Source organism: Meles meles, chromosome 10 (genome assembly GCF_922984935.1).
Source record: "Meles meles chromosome 10, mMelMel3.1 paternal haplotype, whole genome shotgun sequence".
Classification (NCBI taxonomy): domain Eukaryota; kingdom Metazoa; phylum Chordata; class Mammalia; order Carnivora; family Mustelidae; genus Meles; species Meles meles.
The window spans coordinates 23144611-23169088 of record NC_060075.1 but is presented as its reverse complement, the minus strand read 5'-3'; the positions used below and the strand labels follow the sequence as shown (position 1 = coordinate 23169088).

At 38.9% G+C, this 24478-nt stretch overlaps 1 protein-coding gene across 7 annotated transcripts in view; it reads left to right on the top strand.

Annotated features, from left to right (window-relative positions):
- AHCYL2 (adenosylhomocysteinase like 2) overlaps nucleotides 1–24478 on the top strand; it is a 166846-nt gene that overhangs the window by 114094 nt on the left and 28274 nt on the right. For 3 of the 7 annotated variants that reach the window (XM_046020494.1, XM_046020498.1, XM_046020500.1), the window contains 4 exons: nucleotides 8684–8792; nucleotides 16958–17101; nucleotides 17554–17654; nucleotides 24065–24167. In XM_046020494.1, the coding sequence (XP_045876450.1) occupies nucleotides 8684–8792; nucleotides 16958–17101; nucleotides 17554–17654; nucleotides 24065–24167 (457 nt within the window). Of the gene's footprint in view, nucleotides 1–5796; nucleotides 5944–8680; nucleotides 8793–16957; nucleotides 17102–17553; nucleotides 17655–24064; nucleotides 24168–24478 lie in introns of those variants that run through there. The other 4 variants (XM_046020493.1, XM_046020495.1, XM_046020499.1 and 1 more) reach the window with 3 other exon arrangements.

Genomic DNA, 24478 nt, shown 5'->3' with positions numbered 1-24478 from the left:
TTTATGTGTATTATTTCTAAAGGGCAGGAACTGTAGCTTTCTTGGTACTGTTCTTCAAAATGTCATATTTGCCTGATAGATATTTTTAATATAATTTAAATGTAAGGATTTATTCGTTGATAAGAACTACATAAAACCTAGTACTTTAGATCTAGTTTCAACTTTTGATTTAAAAACAGCAACTATCCTCATGTTCCTGTCTGGTCTCTTCTAGGTTTAGCCTGAGTTCTTATAGTCTGTATCAGCTGTGTGTGTGTGTGTATGTGTGTGTGTGTGTGTGTGTGTATTTCCCTATGAAAAACTGGTTAGACTATTTATATACAACATATTCCAAGTTCTTTTCAGTGTTTATGGAATTATAGACTTAAATAAACATCTATAACGAGATTGAGTATATAGTAGGCCCGACAAAGGCCCAACTGAAGAGCCCACATTTCAATTCTCACTGTCATAACTATTGTTTATTATTTCTTTTGGGGTTATTGCTGTTGTTTATCTTGTTTAGGAACCTGTGCTCAGTTTTAAAATGTTTAATGGAAAGAAATCCTATCCATTCACAGGCTTATTTCAAATAATGTAGTGTTTTAAAACTGATAGAAAGGATTCACATAATAATTCTAGTTGGATTGTAAGTTTGTTTTTGAATCTCCAGCCACTCACTAATAAACAAGAAGGGGGAGCAACAGTTTTTGTTCTCTTAGGGGAGGGACCACGTTAAGATAGTAAACTTTGGTATTTTTTTTTTAACTTTGGTACATTGATAAAGGAATATTACAGAATTCCACAGAACATTAGTGTGTCAACTCAGAATCAATAAAAGTTTTATGGTAACTCTTATTCTCTTGCTAGTCCTCCCTGTTTTATCTGCTCAGCAGTATTCTCTAGAGGAGCTCCAACTGAACCTTTACTACTTTTTATTTATGGGAACAAGAAAACTGTCTTACAAGAGTTAGTGACCATTGTTTAAGGGATATGATCTAGGACTTCCCAACTTCTAGAAAACATTCTTTAATGAAGTACAGCTCTGCTTTGTTTTCAATATAGCATTCTTATTTAGAGATTTCTTTGCCCTTCTCACTCAAAAACCAGGAAGATACTTTTGATCAGCAAAATTTTAACAACAGCAAGAAAGAGTAGGGCGGAGCTTGTCTTCATTAACTCAGTTTTTTATCTATCTTTTCCCTGCCAAAGATTAACCTCTTAAGGCTTTCTTTCAGATACCACATAAGTCATTAATTTCTTATCTAATCTAGAAGTGCTTCATTAGGCTGCTGCTGATACCCACTTAACCCAGCAAACTGAGCCATCAAGGGCTATCTATGGTATATTGCCTACAGACTTTACCTATGAAGTATTAGAGTGCTTTTTAATACCCGAGAGAAAACCCTGGAGCCATCTCCCACTGTGGGGCCAAAATTTCAATCGAAGAAGATTTTAACCAAATATCTGACTTATGTTCCAGTTTATACAGTAATGTAATTAAATTTCCACTGAGACTATCCTTGCCTCCAAAGGAAACATTACAAGACTCTCAAACCTTCTTTCAAGAGGAAAATTTAGCAGGAGAGCTGCATTATAAGATGTCCTTCTTTGTTAATGATCAACAGCAGTGAGGGACTTGCATACTCCTTAGAGAATAGGACTCAGACGACACACAGCAGCTGACAGTACTCACATCTCTGATTCCCAGCAGGGAAATAAGCCAGGACAAGGTCTGAAGACTCCCCATCTTGAGAATTAATGAGGTAGACCTTCAAGTTAATATTCCATCAGTCACTGGGAAACTTCTGGAGCTTCTGCTCCTTAGCTGTTTTCATGTGAAGGATTTTTTAGCCTTGTTCAGGGATTTTATAGCTAGAAGGTTGAGGAACATATCCTTTTAAAGACTGTCCTTATTAATGTTTTTACTTCCCTTGAGAAATCTTTAGTCTCTACTGGTAGGTGAATTACCTCCTCTTACGTGCATGGAGAGCAGCAGTAACTTTTTTTTTTTTTTTAAGTTTTGACATTTTGATGTTTCCTCCTCCCATCCAAGCTGTCTGTAGTACTCGGTACTTTTCCATAGGAAATCTGATTGACTTTCCTTAGTACCCAGCCAGCTGGTTACCCCATTTTCTTTTGGCTAGAAATAATCTCTTTTATAAATGAAGAATGCGTTCAGGCAACTCATTTAGCTTGGAAGAGAGAGATGTGTCTAAGAATGCTTGAACCATGTCTGCTTAGAAGTAAAAGAAAAATCTTTAACGGATCTGGTAAATGGTGGTAGAGGTAACCTGACTATAACTCTGGGTCTGGATTGACACTTCAAAGCAGAGACCCATTTAGGAAACTGAGGAAAACTATGGGCCCTCTGCGCAGGAAAATATGTACGTACGCAGATTTTGCATTCTATGTTGGGGGTAGGTCTAGACATCCATGGACTCTAGGTGAAGAACTTTTGACCTAAAAGAATAGAAATGCTCATATTTTATACTTATGTATCTTTACATAGTCTCTAAAACCCTCTTATATACATTATTTTTAAAATTTCCTCAGTGCACATTTGAGATAGGCAAAGGAGATACTACTATTCCCATTTTACAAATGAGGATTACCAGTGTTAAGTGCTGAAATGTTAAGAAATGGAGAGAGAGAAAACCACTTGTGATTATCCTTTGTAATAAGACTTTATGTACTTGGAAAGGAATTGTTTTCTCTTGGCCTGATCCTCTGTAGGGTAAATAGATCTTCTGTCCTCCCCATGAGTCCTATTTTTCTTAATGTATTAACCATCTGCTCTTAACAGCCTTCAATTGTGAAAATCAGATTTAGGTCCAGTTGTCTTTATATCCTGTTTTGCATATAAAGGATCACCTCATTCTACTCTCTGACCTTCCAAATAACTTTTCTGCCTATGAATATGCCTCCATGATTGTAGTCACAGATAGGATGAAATGGTTGGCTAAGGAGAGAGAGTCAAGAGCGTTAAGGCTGCTTTATTCATGCTTGGAGTAAGTGATAGACCAGAGGTTCTCTGAAGCGTAGTCCCCAGACTAGCAGCATCAAATCACCTGGGAGCTTGTTGGAAATGCAAAATCTTTAGCCACACCCAGATTTACTAAACCAGAAACTCTGGGGATGGGGCTTAGCAATGCCTTTTAATAAGTTCTGTGGATGGGGCACCTGGGTGGCTCAGTGGGTTAAGCCGCTGCCTTCGGCTCGGGTCATGATCTCGGGGTCCTGGGATCGAGTCCCACATCGGGCTCTCTGCTCACCAGGGAGTCTGCTTCCCTCTCTCTCTCTCTCTCTCTCTCTCTCTGCCTGCCTCTCTATCTACTTGTGATCTCTCTCTGTCAAATAAATAAATAAAATCTTTAAAAAAAATAAGCTCTGTGGATGATTTTGATGCATCTGAAGTTTGAGAACTACTTTGTTAGATAAACTTGTTAAGTAGTAAGGTTTTTCCTGTCATTAATAGTGTCCTTAAATGTCTTCTAGTTGGATGTGGTATAGCTCTGTTGTTCCCTCTGGCTCAGGTCTGTCTTGTTAGTGAAGCCTTGGACCAGCAAGTTCCTTTTCATCTCAGTGAGGAAAATCCAGAACCAGCTGAGAGTGTAGTAGGAAGGGCAGAAATTTAGTGATTCACTCTGCAAGCAGAAAAAGACTGATATGTTTTATTTTGTGAAATTATGAGTAAGAGATCAGGATTGTCATGGGTGATGGTGAATCATATTTGAGTTCAGTTAATTTCTGTTTTAATTTTTGGTAGTGGCATTGGGCAAAGTTGCCAGTTCGAGAGCTGTTAGGGGGTGCCTGGGTGGCTCAGATGGTTGAGCATCTGCGTTCAGCTCGGGTCATGATCCCAGGGTCCAGGGATAGAGCTCTGCGTCAGGCTTCTTGCTCAACAGAGAGCCTGCTTCTCTCTCTCCCTCTGCCTGCTGTTCTCCTGCCTGTGTCCTTTCTCTCCCTCCCTCTCTCTCTCTCTCTCTCTCTGTGTCAAATAAATAAATAAAAATCTAAAAAAAAAAAAAAAGCTGTTAGATTTCAATCTATGAGTAGTCATTTCAGAATTTTTTGATTAGAGCCCCAAGACCATCTGGGTTGATATCATTTCTGAGACCCAGTCTGATAAAAAAAGTAAATTTAGGGATGCCTGGGTGGCTCAGTTGGTTAAGCTGCTGCCTTCAGCTCAGGTCATGATCCCAGGGTCCTGGGATCCAGCCCCACATGGGGCTCCTTGCTCAGCGGGGAGTCTGCTTCTCTCTCTGCCTCTACCTGCCACTCTGCCTGCTTAGGCTCTCTCTCTCTCTGACAAATAAATAGCTAAATAAAATCTTTTTCAAAAAAAAAGTAAATTTAAAGCATAATTTTATTTATTTATTTAAGTGTAATTAAAATCAAATAATTTTAAAGATAAATTAAGAGGAATGGGGTGGGGCTAGTGTACCTAAGATTAGGACCAGGGGACTTTTTCATCTTTTGATTAATATCATACGGTGTGGTGTAGTAGAAAGAACTTTGGCTCTGTCATAAACACAGGCTCCTATTCCAGTCCCATCACTGACTTTCTGTGAGACCTCCAGTAAATCATTTGTTCTCTAATTCTATGATTAAGATTCTACGATTCTATGATTAAGATAAATTCTTCCCTAATTTGTCAGTTGGGAATAATGATGCCTACTTTGTAAGATTCTTATACAGAATAATAATAGAAGCAACATATATGCAGGGCTATGCGTACATAGTAGGTACTTAATAAATTTTAGCTCTCTTCCCTTTATTCCCTTCTTCTGAGATCTTTTCTCTCAAAGTAGATTATGCTAAAAAAAAAAAAAAATCTACCGTTTATGTTTTCTTGTGCTCAACAACCAGTTTTTTGTTTTTTTTTTTAAAGGAAGAATTCAAATCACATTCCCATTCCTGTCTCCGTAACATACAGCCAAATGTAGCTTTTCTATTTACTGGGCCCCTTCCAGAAATCAGCAAATAAATAATGTGATTCTTTGCCCTTTCATTTGACTCTTTATTTGATATGTAACAAGGCCATTGTGATTCTGGGGACTCTGAGGAAATAGGAAATTCTCCTTTGTAGTCACACTTCCCACAAAACACAGTTTTTGAAAAACTTTGGAAACAACAGAGTTACTCACTACCTAATCAGCAACAATTCTTGAGATGGGACTAGGAACCATATGTCAAAACCTCTGTAAAAGATGCACAATTAAAAGTAAAGAAATGGGCTGAGAGAGTTGATTTCCTTGGTGACAGAGCTAAAACCAGTGTCCGCAGCCTGACAAACCCAAGGACACGGTATCGCTGTAGCGTAGAGAGGCTGCCTCAGCATTTGACACCGTTTTTTTCTTACCTTCTTAATAAATTCCCTCATTGTTTTAGTGACTCTGTAGTTAATTTATTTCTAATGAGACTAGGTTAACTAAAATCATCTGACATGGAAAAGGAGGAGGTAAGGTTAAAAAGGAACCTAATTAGCAAGTTAATTATAGCAGGCAAAAAAGTGAACGGGTTATATAAATAAGCTATTGTTATGCGCCTGCAAGTTGGGCCTTGTCAAGGGACTTGTTAAGGTTTAGAGGTCAGAGGATCCGTGTAATTAGGTGTTTAGGAAAAAAAAATAAAAGCAAAACAGCTACCAGAATTAGGAATGGTTGATGAGCCACTAACAGAAATGCCTTATTAAGTTGGGCTCTACTGCTGGAGGGGTTGTTGGAGCTGCTTCAGGGATTCCAGGGAAGGGCAGCACCCCCCCCACCACCACCACCAAAAAAAAAAAAAAAAACAACCCTAGCTGGAACCAGAGCCAACAGAATTGCTGATGAGGAAAGTTTAAAGGCCTAGCCACGAGGGTCCCTGGACCGGAGAGGTGGCAGTAGGGCTGGTAATGTCACTATGCTGGGCAACAGGAAGAAATACATTGTCAATGGCAACTCTGGGATTAAAGCCCAGGTGAGGCTAAGCTCTTATTTAACCAGGCTTGCTGCGGCGATAGCCATTATTGTAATAGGCCAGCTGCTCTTTCTCTCCTTTGCTGCTTTCATCCCTGCTTCTGGCATAAGGTGAGCTGCCCCTCTCCTAACACTCTTTCCCTCCCTTGCCTGTTGGAATTAGGTAGTTCTCTCTGAAATGGTAAAAGAGGGTTAACTTAAAGGACTCTGATTTCACACAAGGTGGAAAAGATAGGGGTGGAATGTACCAGAGTACTTTGCCTGGGCGGGGGGGGGGGGGATGACTGTATTATGGGTTGAAGAATGTAATGACATTTAAGGAGAATAGAGAATTGGGCACCAGAGATGACCTACTTAAGCCATGTGTTCTGGTCATCAGTAAAAGATTAACATTTATTTCTTGGGAAAATTATATATAACTAATTCTATGTAAGTGCTTAGTTTCCTAATACTCTTTTATCTTAAATTTGAGGTCAGCATCTAATGAGTAAACAAGACTTAGAACCCTATGTTTTCAAGTGGAGAAAGCTAGCGTAGCTTAGTCTTCTTTAGTGCCAAAAGACCTGGCAGGAGGAATTACTGTAATGGAGAAGACTGGAGAAAAGAGAGCTCAGTTTAGGGAAACTGGATTAAGATGAGCAGCCAGATAGCTCCACAGGTTAGCACGATTGGGGTAAAGTGGTGTGCACCCACCCACTCCTGATCTTACACATCTAGAGAGGCATTGTGGCTGGCCCCCTCTAGTGGTGTGTGGGTTGGGGGGAGCATATCTGAGGCAGGGTGTATCTTTTTTTTTTTTTTTTCCAGAGGAGGTACTACTGAAGTTAGTGACTCATCTTGGCCTTTGGAAGTCAATTACTACTCCTTTTCCTAGACGGGCCTCTTAAAAAAATAATAATAATTGTCTTGAACAAGGGTGGTGAAATGAAAGCCAGAGTTTTCAGCTTGACTGCTGTCCTTCCTCCCCATCTTCTCACCCACCTTCCCCTGCCTAGCTTTTTCTTTTTCTTTTTTTTTTTTTTTTTTTGCCCCCAGAATGCTTTTAACTTTAGATTTGGGTTCTGCTTGCTTACCATATTTCCTTAATAGTCAACCAAGTACAGACAGTGAAGCTATAGGCTACTTCAGATTCATTGTTTGAGCATGTGATTGCCTACCCTGCGTCAGGCATTTGTGCCTGAGGATAGAAGGGTGAATAAGATGCACGGCTCCTGTCGTTATGCAGGATACAGGTAGATACTCATATTCAGTGGGAGAATGCTGTGCTAGGAGAAGTACCTGGAAGTTCATGTATATCCCGTGAGAATGCATAGAAAGAGCACTGTATCTTTTTGAAATAAATTGCTACTTTAGCAAAATAGTCAATTTTGCCAATTTTTCACTTTGCAAAGATCTTCTGAGCCTATGAATTTTCCTATTACTGAAAACAATTTGCAAACTCTAAAGTACTAACACAGGCTTCATTTGTTGTTACAGCTATGAAAATGCTATGAATTCCCCTAAAAGTCATGCTAAGCTAATGCAGTTTGGTATGAGTCTCCTCTTCTCAATATTCAAATGACTCACTACTTTCCTCTAACTGCAGGAATCAGAGCCTTCAGTTGCTTTCATTCTGCTAGGCTATGTCTGTGTTCTGCCCACCAAGGAACCATCTTTTTGACATGAAAGGTAGTTGTCAGATCTTTGATCCTTCCTGCCTCCATGCTGCCTTGGATCCAGAATAACTGAAGCAATTATACAGACATTCAATTAGGGAGAAGAAAAACGTCATTTGTTGAATAAATTATATGAGCTTTGCTTCGTCAAGTGCTGGAACCTCCAACAGTAGGAGAAAGAGATAAAATTTTAAGAAAATTGTCATGTATTGGTCCAAAATGCAACCTCCAGAGTGTTGCTGTCTAAACATAGTCAGTCCAATCCTCTATCTACTCCTTCTACATCTGTTATGTTATAGTTAACAGATTATCAGTCTTGTGATTTTTTAGGTATTTTATGATATCAAACATTAAAAATAATAAATAAATGTTTACTATAAGAACAGTGAATTGTAGGAGTGGGAATCAGGGATGGATTTACTCAATCTGTTGCAATGTTTTACAGTTTACATGTATTGTTTCACTTAACCCTCTCTAAAACTTGTGAGGTAAATACTTTTGTCTTTGCTGTATTTATGAGAAAGGATCACAAAAGCACCTTGACCAACATCACATAGCTAGTGAGTGGCATTGTCAGGATTTGAATGCAGTTTCAGAAAGTTCTGAGTGGAAAGCCTATCTTTTTTTCATTATACCATCCCATTTCCTGAGATTTTTAAAATCTGTAGACAAGTCACTTTACCTTCTGTACCTTGCATTTTTCTCGTCTAGATATGTGAATATTAGGATAAATAGGCTCAAAGATTCTTTCCAGCTTTAATTTTCAGCAAAACTATAGAAAGGAATATGACTCAGCTTTCTAAAAATTTATTTTAACCGGAACAACCCATTCTCCTTTTTTGTTGCTATTCTATTGTAAAAGTTATATAGCCGGAGTTGATTAAAGATTTAAATTTGATAGAAATATAATGGGTAAAGAATTAAAAAAAAATCATTCTCTCCAAAAAGTCTTAACATTCCCAGTGTGGGTTGATACAATCAGAGCAACTGCAAAGGAAGGTAAGATCCTATAGTGCAAGCCTTCAACTGCTATCTCAAAATGAAGGTTGTTTTCCTTTATATAACTAGCATTCTTTTTCTTAGCAGATCCAATTTGCTGACCAGAAGCAAGAATTCAACAAACGTCCCACCAAAATTGGACGTCGTTCTCTGTCTCGTTCCATTTCTCAGTCATCTACTGACAGCTACAGCTCAGGTGGGTACTGAGCTGCTGTGGACCCACCTGTGGAGGCTAATTAAGTGTGATCAGTGGACCCTTCTGTCCGATTAAGCACCATCCAACCTGTGCTGTGAAATAGACACTTTGATTCTCAATCAAAATTTAGACCAAAATTCTAGATGGAATCTTTAGATTCTTTGAGGATTCAAAGTGGAACTGAACAGAGATCTCTTCTTCCAGTAAAGGCAGAAGAGGGTGATCAACAAACCTGATTTCTAATTTATTCAGAGGGTGGGCATAGGTAACTTATTGATGACCTTCATTGAACAGCACGTATAAAGACTTGTGTTGTTTTCCATTCTTTGAAAATGAAAGAGGAATTCCCCATCCCTCCATTCAGAACTTGCAAATTAATGGGGAAAGCTTAATTGCACCAAGAAACAATGGAAACATTCAAGTGGGTCCTAGTTCTAGGGATCCCTTTGCTTTCTCTTCTAAGCTGTGATGTTACATTGCTTGTCACTCCTTCCTTCCTTTGCAGTGGCATTAATTCAAATATATGGGCTCTGAAGCTGTCGTTTAATACCAGATGAGCTGTTACCAGACAGCACCCTTAAAGACATTGACCATTTGTGCAGCAGTGCCTGCAATGTATCTGATCTCATATGGGGCTATTTTATTTTGTTCTTATGTTGGAATATCATAGGAAGCTGAATGTTGCCCTAGTTATCTCTTCACATTATAAATAGTAATCATCTTCAGAAATTTTTCATCGTGACCTAAAATTTTGTTTGGTCTTCACACAAATAGGAAAGTAGTATCTGTTATATAAAGTTGTAGAAAGCTTGTTTGGGAAGCTGAAACTTTTAGGTTGGGTGAATTATTATTTACACTTGTTATATTTCTCTTTTTACTCCTCCTTACCCCCAAAACAGATTGATGTAAATCCCTATGGATTTCTATGTAAAGATATGTGTAAAAATTGTGTATCTATCTTACTCCACTAAAATAACCAGAGTTGAGCATTCATGAAGCAATTGATAGAACTCTGGAAGCCATAATGATTGTGAAAATGGGCATTGTAAAATGATGTGTAACATTTTAGACTGTGAGTTTATACATATTATATAAAGATTGATACAAACAGTAACTATACTAAGTTTTAAGGCCAGCTCGGTCTTCTCCCTGCACACTAGATCTATATTTCCAGTTGCGTTCCTGCAGAGAAAACCAATGCCTGCCTTTCTAATGAACCCTTACATGTAGGGAGGGCACTTATAAAATATTTATTTAACAAGAAAGTATGACTGATGCCCTTGGTTTCTAAGTGAACACATATTTGCCTGCTATAGTTCATTGGTAAGTGGTATTGACTGATGTCACCCTGGAAAACTTGGACCTTTTAGGTTGAACTACATGAAGTTGCCATTTTTATAGTCAAAAATTGTCAACCTTCTATATCCATTTAAGAATATTAAGTTCAGGGCGCCTGGGTGGCTCAATGGGTTAAGCCTCTGCCTTCGGCTCAGGTCATGATCTCGGGGTCCTGGGATCAAGTTCTGCTTCGGGCTCTCTGCGTGGCAGGGAACCTGCTTCCTCCTCTCTCTCTGCCTGCCTCTCTGCCTACTTGTGTTCTCTCTCTGTCAAATAAATAAAATCTTTAAAAGAAAAGAGAGAGAATATTAAGTTCAAGAGCATGGAGTCAAACCATTCTGGAAATAGAAAATAACTTAAGATCAATTACTCAGCTTCCCACTGCATGCTGGAATTACCTTGTTGGTGTCTCTGACAAATGGCCATCTGGTTTCTTTGGGAGCATTTTAGATGATAGGGCGATTCTTGCTTTATCTAGTTATGAGAGCTCAATCAGCTCTCATATAATCCCTGGAATTTAATGATTTTACATAGAAATAAAAAAAATCACCATTTTCAGGGCATCCCACTGTCCTGGTTATCCTCATCTGGATAAATTAAAGATTAAGTGTCCTTTTAAAAATATTTCTATGGCTGTAATATTCCATTTACAGTCTGAAATAATTTATAGGAAGTGTTATTTCCATAAACTCAGTGCTTTTAAAATGAAATGTAAGATGATGTTTGCTCCTTTTTTTTTTTTAGATTTATTTATTTATTTTAGAGAGAGAGAAAGAGAGTGGGGGGTAAGTGAGGGGCAGAGGGAGAGGGAGAGAATCTCAGGCCGACTCCCCGCTGAGCACAGAACCCAATCCCTCCAACCCCAAGATCATGACCTGAGGCAAAATCAAGAGCTGGATGCTTAACCGACTGAGCCACCCAGGCGCCTGGATGTTTGCTTCTTTTGCAGCTATTTCATAAACTCCATTACCTCGCTTTGTTTTTGTTTTTTGTTTTTTCACGTGAACAATGAGCAGAGCCTGGTATGGGAGTTAGGAGAGACCTACTTTCTAGGCTTTGATCCATGTGTGATGTGTTTGTGTGGTCTTGAAAAACTCTTTCTGCCTATGGTGTTCATAAGCGAGAGTTACAATGAGAAGTTCACAATGTTCACAATGAGAAGTTAACATGAGGTGAGACAGAAAATGCCCTATATCGATCAAATGAAAAGCCAGGAATATGGAATTGACTTACAGCTTTCTAAATACAGGAAGATATGCAAATGAATGTCAATAAAAACTTGGAACCCATTTTCAGCATACATTATCATTTAAGTGACTACAGAAAGTAGTAGCATTGGGGAGCCTCAAGACTGATTCTTGGATCTCCTCTCTGTTTATATTCCCCCTACATGAGTTCATGCATCCTTGTAGTTTTAAATACTATGTATTGATGTTTGAGCCTCAGCTTTTATCTCTGCCACAGATCTCTCCCCTACACACTAGATCTATATATCCAATTACCTGCTCAGTCCTTTTACCTGGATGTTTTATAGGCATCTCCAATGTCTTAAAAACTGAGCTCCTGAGTTCCAAGCTTGCCCCTCTTTAGTTTATTCACAGCACTACAGCCAGATTCATTCTCTTGAAATAAGGTCATATCAGGTCTCCTCTCCAAACCTTCTAATGCTTCCCAGTCTCACTCAGAGTAAAGGCTAAAGTTCTTACAGTGGCCTACACAGCCCCATATTATCCCATTACGTTTCTAATCGCATTGCTACCTTCCCAGACTTCCCTCCTCTTCTAGCTAGACTTTCACTCCAGCCATACTAGGCTCCTTACTGCTGTTTTGTTATTTCAAAACATGCCAGGCACTCTCCTGCGTTAAGTTCTTTGCATTTGCTATTTCCTTTGCCTGGGATGCTCTGAGATAGCCTAGCTGGGTATCCTACCTGTGTTAGTTCTTAACTAAAGATTACATTCTCATTGAGGCCTATCCTGGTTCTCAAAATTGTACAAATACCTCACCCAACATTCCCTATCAAAGTTTCCTCCTTTATTTTTCTCCACAGCACTTATTATCATACAACATACTATGTATTTTACTAATTTATTATTGTTTCTCCCCTTACTTGAATAAGAGATCCATGAGGACAGAGATTTGTCTGTTTTGTACTTTTCTATTACCAACCTTTAGAAATGCTTGACACATAAGAGGTGCTTGAAAACTAAATATTGGTGGAAGGTGGCCAGCCCTTTACTTCATATTCTTGTTGAGGTCTCTGATATACTCTGTATGTGAACAGCTAGAAAAAGGTTTATGACCTTTCAAAAAAAGGTACCTCCCTATCTAGAATGTTTGTTTTGCTGAAGTTACTTGGAGGTTTGGGTAGTCTGTGGCCTGTTCTCTCTGCCTAAAGATCCTGGTGCTAAGTTTTGCTATGCTTTCATTTAGAAACCTGTATTAATCTTTCTCAAGCGGGACTCCTCATCAGAATCACAGAACACAGAAAAGAACTAGAGACGTTGTTTTCTCATTTCTCCGAAGAATGGTTCATGACAAGCACACTTTCAAATGGATGGGAGAGAATTTAATTTAATTTAATTAATAATTTAATTAATAATTTGATTTAATAATTTAATAATCCATATTCTATGGATGCTTCAAGGCATTAAGGCTTAATTCTCATGGAAACCAGGTTGAGGGGCGCCTGGGTGGCTCAGTGGATTAGGCCGCTGCCTTCGGCTCAGGTCATGATCTCAGGGTCCTGGGATCGAGCCCCGCGTCGGGCTCTCCGCTCCGCGGGGAGCCTGCTTCCTCCTCTCTCTCTGCCTGCCTCTCTGCCTACTTGTGATCTCTCTCTCTGTCGGATGAATAAATAAAATCTTTAAAAAAAAAAAAAAGAAAAGAAACCAGGTTGAAAAGAGCTACATTAATTCCTAAAATTTCTGCATTGTTCCTGAAATTGTTTATAAGAAACAAACTTCTGAAAACGCTTTCCTAAAGCACAGAACCTCGTAAAAACAAGTGAGCAGAAGAGACTTCTTCAAAGTCAAATCATTCTCCGTGATGTATTTCTAAAAAAGCTGCCTTTGCAGTGAGTTAATTGGTTAAAGATAAGAAAGGAAGACTGAAGTCCCTTCGTTCATAATTGGTTCTTATAAAACTTAAAAAATTATTTTCAGATTTTTTTCCAAATAACAAAGTTTTGTTTGTTTGTACTTTGGTTGCTGACATTTGGTTGCTTTTCACATATTTCTAGAGCATTATTCATCAGTGAAATCTGCTGTACATTGACACACACGTCTCTACTGTTATTTCCACTGCCGAATGAATAGATTGGGCTAAGAGGAATTGTCTGACTTAAAATAGTATAATAGGACTAATTCATCTGGGAGTCTGACTACTTCTTCTCCTAGCAGTAACCCATAATATCACAGCTGCTAGGAGGTAAGGCTTCATCAGGCTTGAGCCATAGAACATATGTTTGCATGTTCTATAGCATAGATTACAGATTACTGATTCAAGAGTTATATTTTGATTCTGGGTTACAATGAAACAAGAGAACACCCCATGTGAGGTTATATTGTACTTTATATTACTTTTCTGCCTAGAAATTGAACCCTTTTTGTATTCTCATTTATTCACAAGATTTTTGTGGTGGAGATAGGGGAAAGAAAGAGCATGGGAGAGAGATCCGTCAAACTCCCAATTTTACAGTTCGATAAACTGAAAATTGGTCACAACCAATTAGAGATAAAGCTAGAGCTCACGCTATACTTCAGTTGGTTATTGTCTTGATTATCAGTTGTTCATTTTTAATTGAATTATGGCTCTGGGCTTCAGAGTGTGACAGCGTAAACATTTTGGAAACTATGCAAGCATGTGTATATATTATATACGTGTTGGGTTTCTCTAAATTTTCTTAGGAAAAAACCTTTGATGCTATCTCAGATAGTTTCATGAATGTGCTACTTTAAATATAGTGACAGAAATAAGTATGCATTCAAAAAGCAAATGTCATGCTAGTTCAGGAATAATATTTCCATTGTGTTTGCAGAAATACCCTCTCTTGATTTGGGTCTATCAGCCATTTTGCATTCACATATTAGTACAATCTAGACAACTGATACTTTTGTTTCTCACCTGATAACAGATCTGCACAAAGGACTCTTTGAAAACAAATCTCTTCTGGCTCAAATAAAAACATTGAGCTAACTATAACCAGTTGACTACTATGAAAAAAAATAAAAAACTGTATTTGGGGAGTTTTTTTTAGAGTAGGGAGGTGGTATAATAATTTCTTCTTGAGAGAGAGAAAAAAAAAAACTGAAGCCAAAAATTGGAGTGATTTTTCAAAGAGGAAATTTGGGGGGCTATTTTTGTTGTTGTTGTTTGTGTGGTTTGGTGTTTTCTTTTGTTTTGTTTTTTGTTTTTTTTACCCTGACTCATCCTTAGAAGCTGGAGAGGCATAGGAGAGAAATGCTATTCTGGGTAGAGTTAGGACTCCAGTCTCAACCTTTTTCCTCCCTGTCAGCCAGCCACCTGCTGCTTGGTTAAGTTAGTAGATGATGGAGGTAGAAAAAAAAGAAACTGCTAAATAATATTGTATGCATGTCATTCCTTTCCCATTCAAAATCCTGACACTGAGTAAGAACCTTTAAAAATTTTATATCTGGTATTAAATTAAAAATATTCACAAAAGCCAACAATAATATCAGGTATCATTTATTGAGTGCTTAATTACTTTATACCAAGCATTGCACTAAGCTCTATACTTACATTATCTTACTTAATCTTCTCAACAACTTGACTCTGAAAGTTACGTCTTCTTATTTTACAGTCAGCTTCATAGCACATATTACAACCATAGGAAAAGAAAATCTCCAATTAATTTTGTATTTATTTCATGTCTGACTTACTTATTAGACTGAAAACTCCATGAAGATAAAAGCAATCCATATTTGCTCTCTATAACCAGTACTTAGACTCTGCCTGGTATACAGTAGACACAAAATAAAAATTTGTTGAATGAAGAACTGAATGTGTGAATGACTGGCTTCATGAAGGAATTAATAATTCTATTAATCAGGTTCTGGAACACCTTTTCTATACCCAAAACAGAGACTGAGACTTGAAAGTCTGTCTGACTCCAGAACACATATCCAATATATTTAAATGGCCTTTGGGAAACATAGAAATCATTATGCCTCTAGAAAAGGATTTGAAATTTCAGGATATTCTGAATGTAAACACTTTCTTCAAAAGCAGTTATGCTTATAAATTATGGTCAAGATTAGGGATGGCCATTATCTTTCTTCCCCCAGGTGGTAGAAGCATGGTTCCCCTAAGCCTCCAGCATATAAGCTATTTCTGAGTATTGATTAATGAAACAGATGACTGCCCAGGAAGCTGGGCAAAGGTACTTTGAACTCTTGCTCACCCTAGGAGGGAGAACCACAGACTCTTTATACAGATTAATTCCTTTCAAGAACAAAAGTCCTTTTGGGGATTTACTAATTCCTTCACCTCCCTTGGTGCCCGTGTTCATTCTTGTTGCCTCGTGTTAGGACTTTGCTCTAGGGCAGTTTTCCAGCTCTAGGAGAGACACTCAGGCCCCTGCTGCCCAAACATTTTGTAGTGCCATGCCCGATTAACTGGGCAAGGTCAGACTTGCCTTTTACAGCTCTCCCAGATATAGATCCTTTGCTAAGAAATCCCAGAAATGCCTTAATTCTCTGGATGTAAGTAGATCAGAGCACCATAGACCTTAGGAGATCTGAGTGTTTACAGCTTTTCCCCCCTAAATGTGATGGAAGTACTTCTTATCCCATTGAGAGATATGTAGTACCTTTATATCCCCCAACCTCCCCGGCCCCTCAAAAAATTAAAAAAAATTTTTTTAAAAACAATTTAAAAACAAAACAAAAAACCCCACAACAAATCTTGAGGACTACTTAGGAAGAAACTATCCTCCAAAACTTAAATATACATCATGGAAGGAAATTAAAACATCCAGCAAATGATTAGCAACTACAGAATTGTATGAAGACTGAAACTCAGCTAAGCATGTGAGTAGCAACAGTTGCCCGTTAGCCACCATCACAAGTCTGAGACCTTCCACCTTCTAGCGTATATTGCTAAATGGATTAATCATCAGGACATTTTAGTATACGAAAGGAGGATTTATGCACTTCTTTGGGAACCTAAAATGCCTATTGCCGGGCCCACTGAGGGTAGCAAGAAGGGAGAGCACACTGAATACTTCATTGTCAGTATCTAATTGGGTCTGCAGGCATAGTTCAGCCTCATCAGAGCAGTCTTCAAAAGAAGGCTCTGTTATATCAGACAAACACTTTTTGTGTGGTTCTTAATTACTTTCCCATGGGTTCTCTAGGTCTTATCTGTTCAGTTATTGTGCTAAAACACAAATTACAACAGGCATCTAAGCAGCAGACAGAGAAGGGTAACTTGGATCCGAGAATCCCATAGGTTAATGAACATGATCTTGCACTAAGAACTTTAACCTGTTGCTATTGTGGTGTAACCTCTTTCTTTTTGCATATTCAGGGAGCTCTCATGTTCTGAAGATCGTTAGCCCCAGATTCCAAGTTAGTGCTAGGGGGAATGTCCTTGGCAACCTCTTTGGCTTCCTCTTTCTGACCTGTGGCTAGCACTTTCCACAGGAGGTGGTTGAGGTAGCTCCAGACTGCTATGTTAGGTGTCTGCCATCAAGGTGTACACCTGTGTGGTGGTAGACGACCAGAGAAACCTCAGTTCAGTCCACGGTTTGGTATTTTAGAGGAAGCTGTTCTTCTCCCTGAGGGTTTTTTATTCTGTCATTTCAGCGGCTTCCTATACAGATAGCTCTGATGATGAGACCTCTCCCAGGGATAAGCAGCAAAAGAACTCTAAGGGAAGCAGTGACTTCTGTGTCAAGAACATCAAACAGGCAGAGTTTGGACGAAGAGAAATTGAAATTGCTGAACAAGGTAAAGAAAGCCAGCACTTTTTCCTTCTCAAGTTGCCTAGGTCTTTTTGTCCATGTTAATCCCTTTTTATGTCCCGGGGTCTAGTCGCTTGTGAAATTTATGTGTGGTTTTACAGAATACTTACTACAAAAGAAATCTGAACTTAGGAAACACTGTGGGGAGGGAGTGAACTCTGGTGGGTCTACAAGGAGCTCCTCCTATACCAGGAAAAGGGAAAGAGAGTAGATGAAGAGGACTGGGGTATAGGGCATCTGAACTCTGGAGCATTTGCCTCTGCAAGCCTCTTAGAATGAAAAATCAGGTTCAATGTCTTGATCCCTTGAGAAGCCCAATCTAACAAAGAACCCGATCAGGGGAAGAATCTTCTCTTAAGAGAGTAAGTTCTTCTGTTTATTCTTTCTATCTCATTCCTTCCTCTCTAATAGTGCTGTGTATGTTTTGTGCCTTTTCAGAAATGCCTGCACTGATGGCTTTGAGGAAGAGAGCTCAAGGAGAAAAACCTTTGGCTGGAGCCAAAATTGTGGGTTGTACACACATCACTGCTCAGACTGCTGTGAGTCCTTTTTCCTTCTCCACATAATAATAGTTAATAATAGCCACCAGCTGTTGAGTGCTTGCAGCATGCCAAGCAGCGGGTTAAGAACTTAATAAGTATTAGTTTATTCCTCAAAATGGCCAGGTAAAGCAGATATTCCTGTTTCTATTTTACAAATGAGGAAGCTAGGGCTCAGAGGGTTTTAAGTAATTTGTCCGAGGTTATACAGCTAGTAAATCATAGAATTTGGATTTGACCTTCAATATATGAGTCCCGAGTTTATGCTTTCTCTGTGCTGCACTGCTTTCCCCTTATCTTCCCTTTCAGTGTCATTTCCTTCTTTCTTTCTTTTTTTTTAAAGATTTTATTTATTTATTTAACAGAAAGATCACAAGTAGGCAGAGAGGCAGGCGGTGGGGTGGGGCGTGCGGAGCAGGCTCCCCGCTGAGCAGAGAGCCCGATGTAGGGCTCCATCCCAGGACCCTGGGATCATGACCTGAGCCAAAGGCAGAGGCTTAACCCACTGAGCCACCCAGGTGCCCCTCCAGTGTCATTTCCATGAGGCAGCTCTCTTTGGTTGCTTTCAGCTGCAAGTGAGAGAAAACCTGATTCAACCTGGCTCATACATAAAGGAATGTATTATATTCCATAGCTAGAAGTCCAGAGGTAAGGTGGACTTTAGATGTGGGATCTCAGGGCTCCAGTTTCATCTATCTGATTTTCTTGGAGCTGCCTTGTCACTTGCTTATTTCATCCTCAGGTTCATAGCAAGATGATTACAGCTCTTTGAGTCATCACAAATTAACATGAAGAATAAGGATCATTTCTTCCTCTTCCCCAAGAGCAAGATATTCCATCATGTGTCATTGAACTGGGTCACATGCCTATGGCCCGTCAGTCCTGCTGAGAGGACTAGGGTTATCATTCATTTAGACCAGCGATTCTCACCCCTATCAGATTCAGTGCCTCCTTTTTATAAAAATATTAAAAATATTTTTGCAATGCCCCGTATTATCTTAGAATAAAATTCAAATAAAACATACCTCAGTACATATTTTTTTTAATTAATATAAAATCTTAACTGGAATTTGAAGGAGGAATAAAAGAAAAGTAATTTATAATGAAAAAAATGTGTTTTTTTATATGTAAATGCTTGGGCACAAGCATAGTGAAATACTTGGATATTTGTACTTCCTCATAACATTATTTAGATGAGAATGCCACAGATGTAGATGGGGATACCAGTTACTGCTTACTGGTTACTGGTTCTAGAGTGTCAGATTGGCATTGCCAAATTATATGATTTTCTGAATCATAATAAACTGTAAACAACTTCTAAAATTTCTAAACAACAAAAAGTGTGTGTTTTCTTTTAATTTACACTCTTGTTGCATTCCTGGAAAAGTTATTATTATTTTGTATTAAAACTACAAAAACATTTTTTGTTAACATGTGAGTGGAATAAGGTTCTAAACTTAGATAATTATAAATAGGTTTCTCATACATGTGAGAACATTTGAAAACTACTAAATGTGGTGTGGTTTTTGTTGGTTTTGTTGTAAGAGACTGTCTCTGTACTTTCAAAATATCAAAACCTTTGGTCCTGATCACTAAATGCCAGGAGCATTCCTCTCCCAGTTATTGTAACAATCAGAAATGCCCCCACAGTTTTCCAGCGCTCCTCTGTTGAGAACCACTGACTCAGAGCCTTCATCAAAGATGTAAGAGATATTGAATTGCCAACCATAATGAGACCAGTACAGGAAATTGATGTATCGAGAATTCATCTGAAATCTTTTTGTATGATTTATAAGACTCAGGTCAACTGTATGGTTAGATCAACTTTCAAAAGATTGTCTCCTGAAGCATAACACTTATTTATATGGCCACATTCCTGATTAAGTACAGCAGAGAGTCATTAAGACCCAGACAGCTATTGTGAACATCTTTAACATGAGGCTTTCTGGATTACGTGTTCTCTAAGGGAAAAAAATACCTTGACTGCCCAAAATTAATATAATAAATTGAAAAGCTGTCTCTTTTTGGAGCCACAGACTAATGAATCAAGGCAAAAACTCTCTTGGAATCTTTTTTGGGCTTCCCCAGTCAGGGACATGAGACTTAAGTGTGGCGGCTTAAAATAGTAAGTGCTCTGTACTGTCTCATGTTGCTAAATTATATCTAGTTTCTTTTTTACCCCCTGGCTCACCAAACATCACCACCTTTCAAGGTTCCCTTTTATTTTCTCTTGAATGGAGTAATCAAAATTAGTTTACCAATTTTTAATATTATTTTGTTGTTCCCTCCCCACATTTTTTCTTTTTCCTTTAAAAAATAATTGCAAAGGAATTTTGCTTTGTTTTTAATCTTGACTTTCTTTTTCTGATTATAAAAGTAGTTCATATTCATTTTATAATACTGAGTAATTACCACAGTCATTAGCATAAAAGGCAATCTCCTATAATCCCATGTTCCTGAAGTAACTATGATAGTTAATGGTTTCCCATCCATGTTTCTAATGGACTTGGATCTATTTATATTTTTTAGGCGTGTTTCCATAGTTCCTTCTAATAACCAGATTTCTTTGCTATTCTCTCTAAATAGTGATGATTGAAAGTTGGGTTAAACCAGCTTCTAAGCTCTCCCCTCCTTCCACTTCTACCTGCATTCACTTCTGCTTGAGCCCTAACAGCCAGCAGTCTTGATTTAGAAATCTTTGAACCGTTCTTATATTCTTGGCTCCAATCATTTTTCTTTTCTAGTTAATTTATATTGCTCTGTAGGTGAGTCTCAGTATCCTTCTTTTGTTTGACAATTTGAGAATCTTAGCTATACGAATTCAGAAATTCTTTAAGGTGAAAAATAAAATGAGAGGGGAAAAATATGGTATCAAGTGTTGAAAGGTAGTAAGGAGGGGCGCTTGGGTGGCTCAGTGGGTTAAAGCCTCTGCCTTCAGCTCAGGTCATGGTCTCATGGTCTCGGGGTCCTGGGATGGAGCCCAAGCCCCGCATTGGGCTGTCTGCTCAGCAGGGAGCCTGCTTCCCTGCATCCCTCCACCCCACTCGCCGTCTGCCTCTCTGCCTACTTGTGATCTCTGTCTGTCAAATAAATAAATAAAATCTTAAAAAAAAAAAAAAGAAAGAAAGACAGTATGGACGACTGGAAATTAAGATATACAGGTATTTCTGCTATTAACTTACTATGTGGCCTTGGACAAATTACTTTAGGGGGTTAGCCTAAATTAGTGGAGTTGTTTGCAAGTTTTTTTTTTTAATTAGAACATAAGTAGAGGGGCGCCTGGGTGGCTCAGTGGGTTAAAGCCTCTGCTTACGGCTCAGGTCATGATCCCAGGGTCCTGGAATTGACCCGAGCCCCACATCGGGCTCTGCTCCACAGGGAGCCTGCTTCCTCCTCTCTCTGCCTGCCTCTCTGCCTGCTTGTGATCTCTGTCAAATAAATAAATAAAATCTTAAAAAAAAAAAAGAACATAAGTAGAATTTTTATTTAGCATAGAAATATTAGAAAATACAAGTTTGACAACATGAAAAGTACCAGTACTCAGTGTTAACTACTGTCAGGAAATTTTAAAACAAGTTTTTTAACCAAAGCTTTATTCTTGTTAAAATAGTTTGTAATCAAAGCAGTAGGTCGGTGGGCGCCTGGGTGGCTCAGTGGTTTAAGCCTCTGCCTTCTGCTCAGGTCATGATCTCAGGGTCCTGGGATCGAGCCCCGCGTCGGGCTCTCTGCTCAGTGGGGAGCCTGTTTCTCCCTCTCTCTCTGCCTGCCTCTCTGCCTACTTGTGATCTCTCTGTCAAATAAATAAATAAAATATTAAAAAAAAAAAAAAAGGCAGTAGGTCGGGAGGCACCTGGGTGGCTCAGTCAGTTAAACTTCTAACTTGGGCCCAAGGTCATGATCTTAGGGTCCTGGGATCAAGCCCTGTGTTGGGCTCCCTGCTCAGGGGGAGTCTGCTTGTCCCTCTGCCCCTCCCCCAGCTCATGTTCTGTCTCTCGCTCGGTCTCTCTCACCCTGCTCGCGCTCTCTCTCTCTCTCTTAAATAAATAAATAACTTATTAAAAAAAAAAGCAGTAGATGGTATACTACTTTCTTTAAAAGTATTCCTACCTCTATCTTATATAATGAAGTAAAAGTAAGTCAGGTTCTAGGGGTGCCTGGGTGTCTCAGTCGGTTAAGCATCTGCCTTTGGCTCAGGTCATTGGGATTGAGCCCTGTGTTGGGCTCCCTGCTCAGCAGGGAGTCTGCTTCTCCCTCTCCTTCTGGTGCTCCCCCTGCTTATGCTTTCTCTCACTCTCTCTCTTGCTCTCTGCCAAATAAATAAAAATGTTGAAAAAACAAAAAAATAACTAAGGATCAGATCAGTGGAGTAAGTTTATTTTTATAATTTTTTTTCTTTTTTTTAAATTTTATTTATTTATTTGACAGAGATTACAAGTAGGCAGAGAGACAGGCAGACAGAGGTGGGGGGAAGCAGGCTCCTGCTGAGCAGGGAACCCGACACAGGGCTCGATCCTAGTACCCTGAGACCATGACCTAAGCCACCCAGTGCCCCATTTTTTAAAATAATTTTTTAAAAATAATTAAAAAAATATTTTCTTGGGGTGCCTGGGTGGCTCAGTGGGTTCAGGCTTCTGCTTTCAGCTCAGGTTATGATCTCAGGGTCCTGGGATCAAGCCCCACATCGGGCTCTCTGCTCAGTGGGGAGCCTGTTTCCCCCCTTTTTCTGCCTGATTCTCTGCCTACTTGTGATCTCTGTCTCTCTCTCTCTGTGTCAAATAAATAAATAAGTAAAATCTTTAAAAAATTTTTTTTTTCTTAAGGGGAGGCTGGTGGCTCTGTTGGTTAAGCATCTGTCTTTGGGTCAGGTCATGATCCCAAGTTGGGCTCCCTGCTCAGCGGGGAGCCTCCTTCTCTCTCTTTATCTCCCACCCCCGCCCCTGTATTCTCTGTCTCTTTCAAATAAATAAAATTTTTCAAAACAAAAAAAAGTTAAAATTAAAGTAATAAAATATTTTTTTAAGATTTTTTTTATTTATTTGACAGAGAGAGAGAGAGATCACAAGTAGGTAGAGAGGCAGGCAGAGAGAGAGAGGGGTAAGCAGGCTCCCTGCTGAGCAGAGCGCCTGATGCGGGGCTGGATCCCAGGACCCTGAGATCATGACCGGAGCCAAAAGCAGAGGCTTTAACCCACTGAGCCACCCAGGTGCCCCGTAATAAAATATTTTTAAATTTGAAATTAACATGGATTTATAGATAAGTTGCAAGTATAGTGTGGATCACTTTTTTCTCAGACTTTTGAGAGCAAATTGCCAATTTGATGTTCCTTCACCCACAAATACTTCAGTGCATACTTTCTACAAACAAGGACATTCTCTCATTCAACCAGTACAGCTATTCAAAATCAGGAAATTAACATTGACTTATATTACCATCTAATCCTCAGACCTCATGTATCTCATTAATTGTCATCCCTTTTAGTCTTCTTTAGTCTGGAATAGTTCATCAGTCTTTCTTTGACTTTCATGACCTTGATACTTTCGAAAATTGCAAATGAATTATTTTGTAGAATGTGCTCAGTTCTGCTTTTCCTGATGTGTCCTTATTATTAAATTCAGGCCATGAGTTTTTGTTAGGAGGTGATACTGCATTTTTTTCATCGAATCTTATCAGGTGACACATTGATCTAGACTTGATATATCATTTGTCAAAAGGATGTTCATTTTGATCCTTTGCTTGAGGTAGTGTCTGCTAGATTTTTCACTGTAGAAGTTATTTTCCCCTTTTGTGATTACAAGGTGTTTTGTGAGGTAGTAATATGAAACTATGTAAATATTCCATTCCTCATCGAACTTTCAGTTTTTTCATTTATTTACTTACTTTTATTTGTATGAATCATTGTTTCCTATTTTATTTAATGGATTATAAACCATTACTATCACTATTTATCATGATGCTCAAATTGTTCCAAACTTGTCCCGGAGGAACCCCTTTCATCTTGCTTCGTCATCATAGCCTCTCATTCTTTAAGCACTTACTTGCTTCTGGTATATGATTATCTAAGCTTATCTTGTACATTCTTTGCCCTAACCCTGGAATCAGCCATTTCTCCAAGGAGCCTGGTTCCTTTTTTTTTTTTTTAATTTAATTAATGTACTTATTTGTCAGAGAGAGAGAGAACACAAGCAGGGACAGCAGCAGGCAGAGGGAGAAGCAGGCTTCCCACTGAGCAGGGAGCCCAATATGGGGCCCCATCCCAGGACCCTGAGATCATGACCTGAGCCAAAGGCAGACCCTTAACCAACTGAACCACCCAGGCGTCCCCCAATACACTTTCTTATTGTCAGAAACTTAATTTCTTTGACCAAATGTTTGGCTAGCTTTGTTTATCTCCTGCTTTTTGTTTAATACAGGTGCTTATGGAAACTCTGGGTGCGCTGGGCGCACAGTGCCGATGGGCAGCCTGCAACATCTATTCCACTCTCAATGAAGTGGCTGCTGCTCTAGCAGAAAGTGGTAAGATCTTTTGCTTTTCTTCTGTGTCTTTGGCTAAAGGAAGTCTCTGAAAAATTCCATGGATTCAATATAAATCTTTAAGAGAGTGACATTTAAGGAGCTGTCTTGGGGGAATGGATCCCTATTTTTGTGAGTTTGCTCTCCTTCTGTGCTTCTCTTGTTAAATATGATGTAGGTAACTGTTTTACAGTTGGCAAATACCTCCTTATGTCTAATATTATTTTATTAGCTAATACTTTGCCTTGACTTGCTAATATTAGACCACCAGTGAACACTACTTGTTGGCTACGGTAATATGGATTAGAAAATAA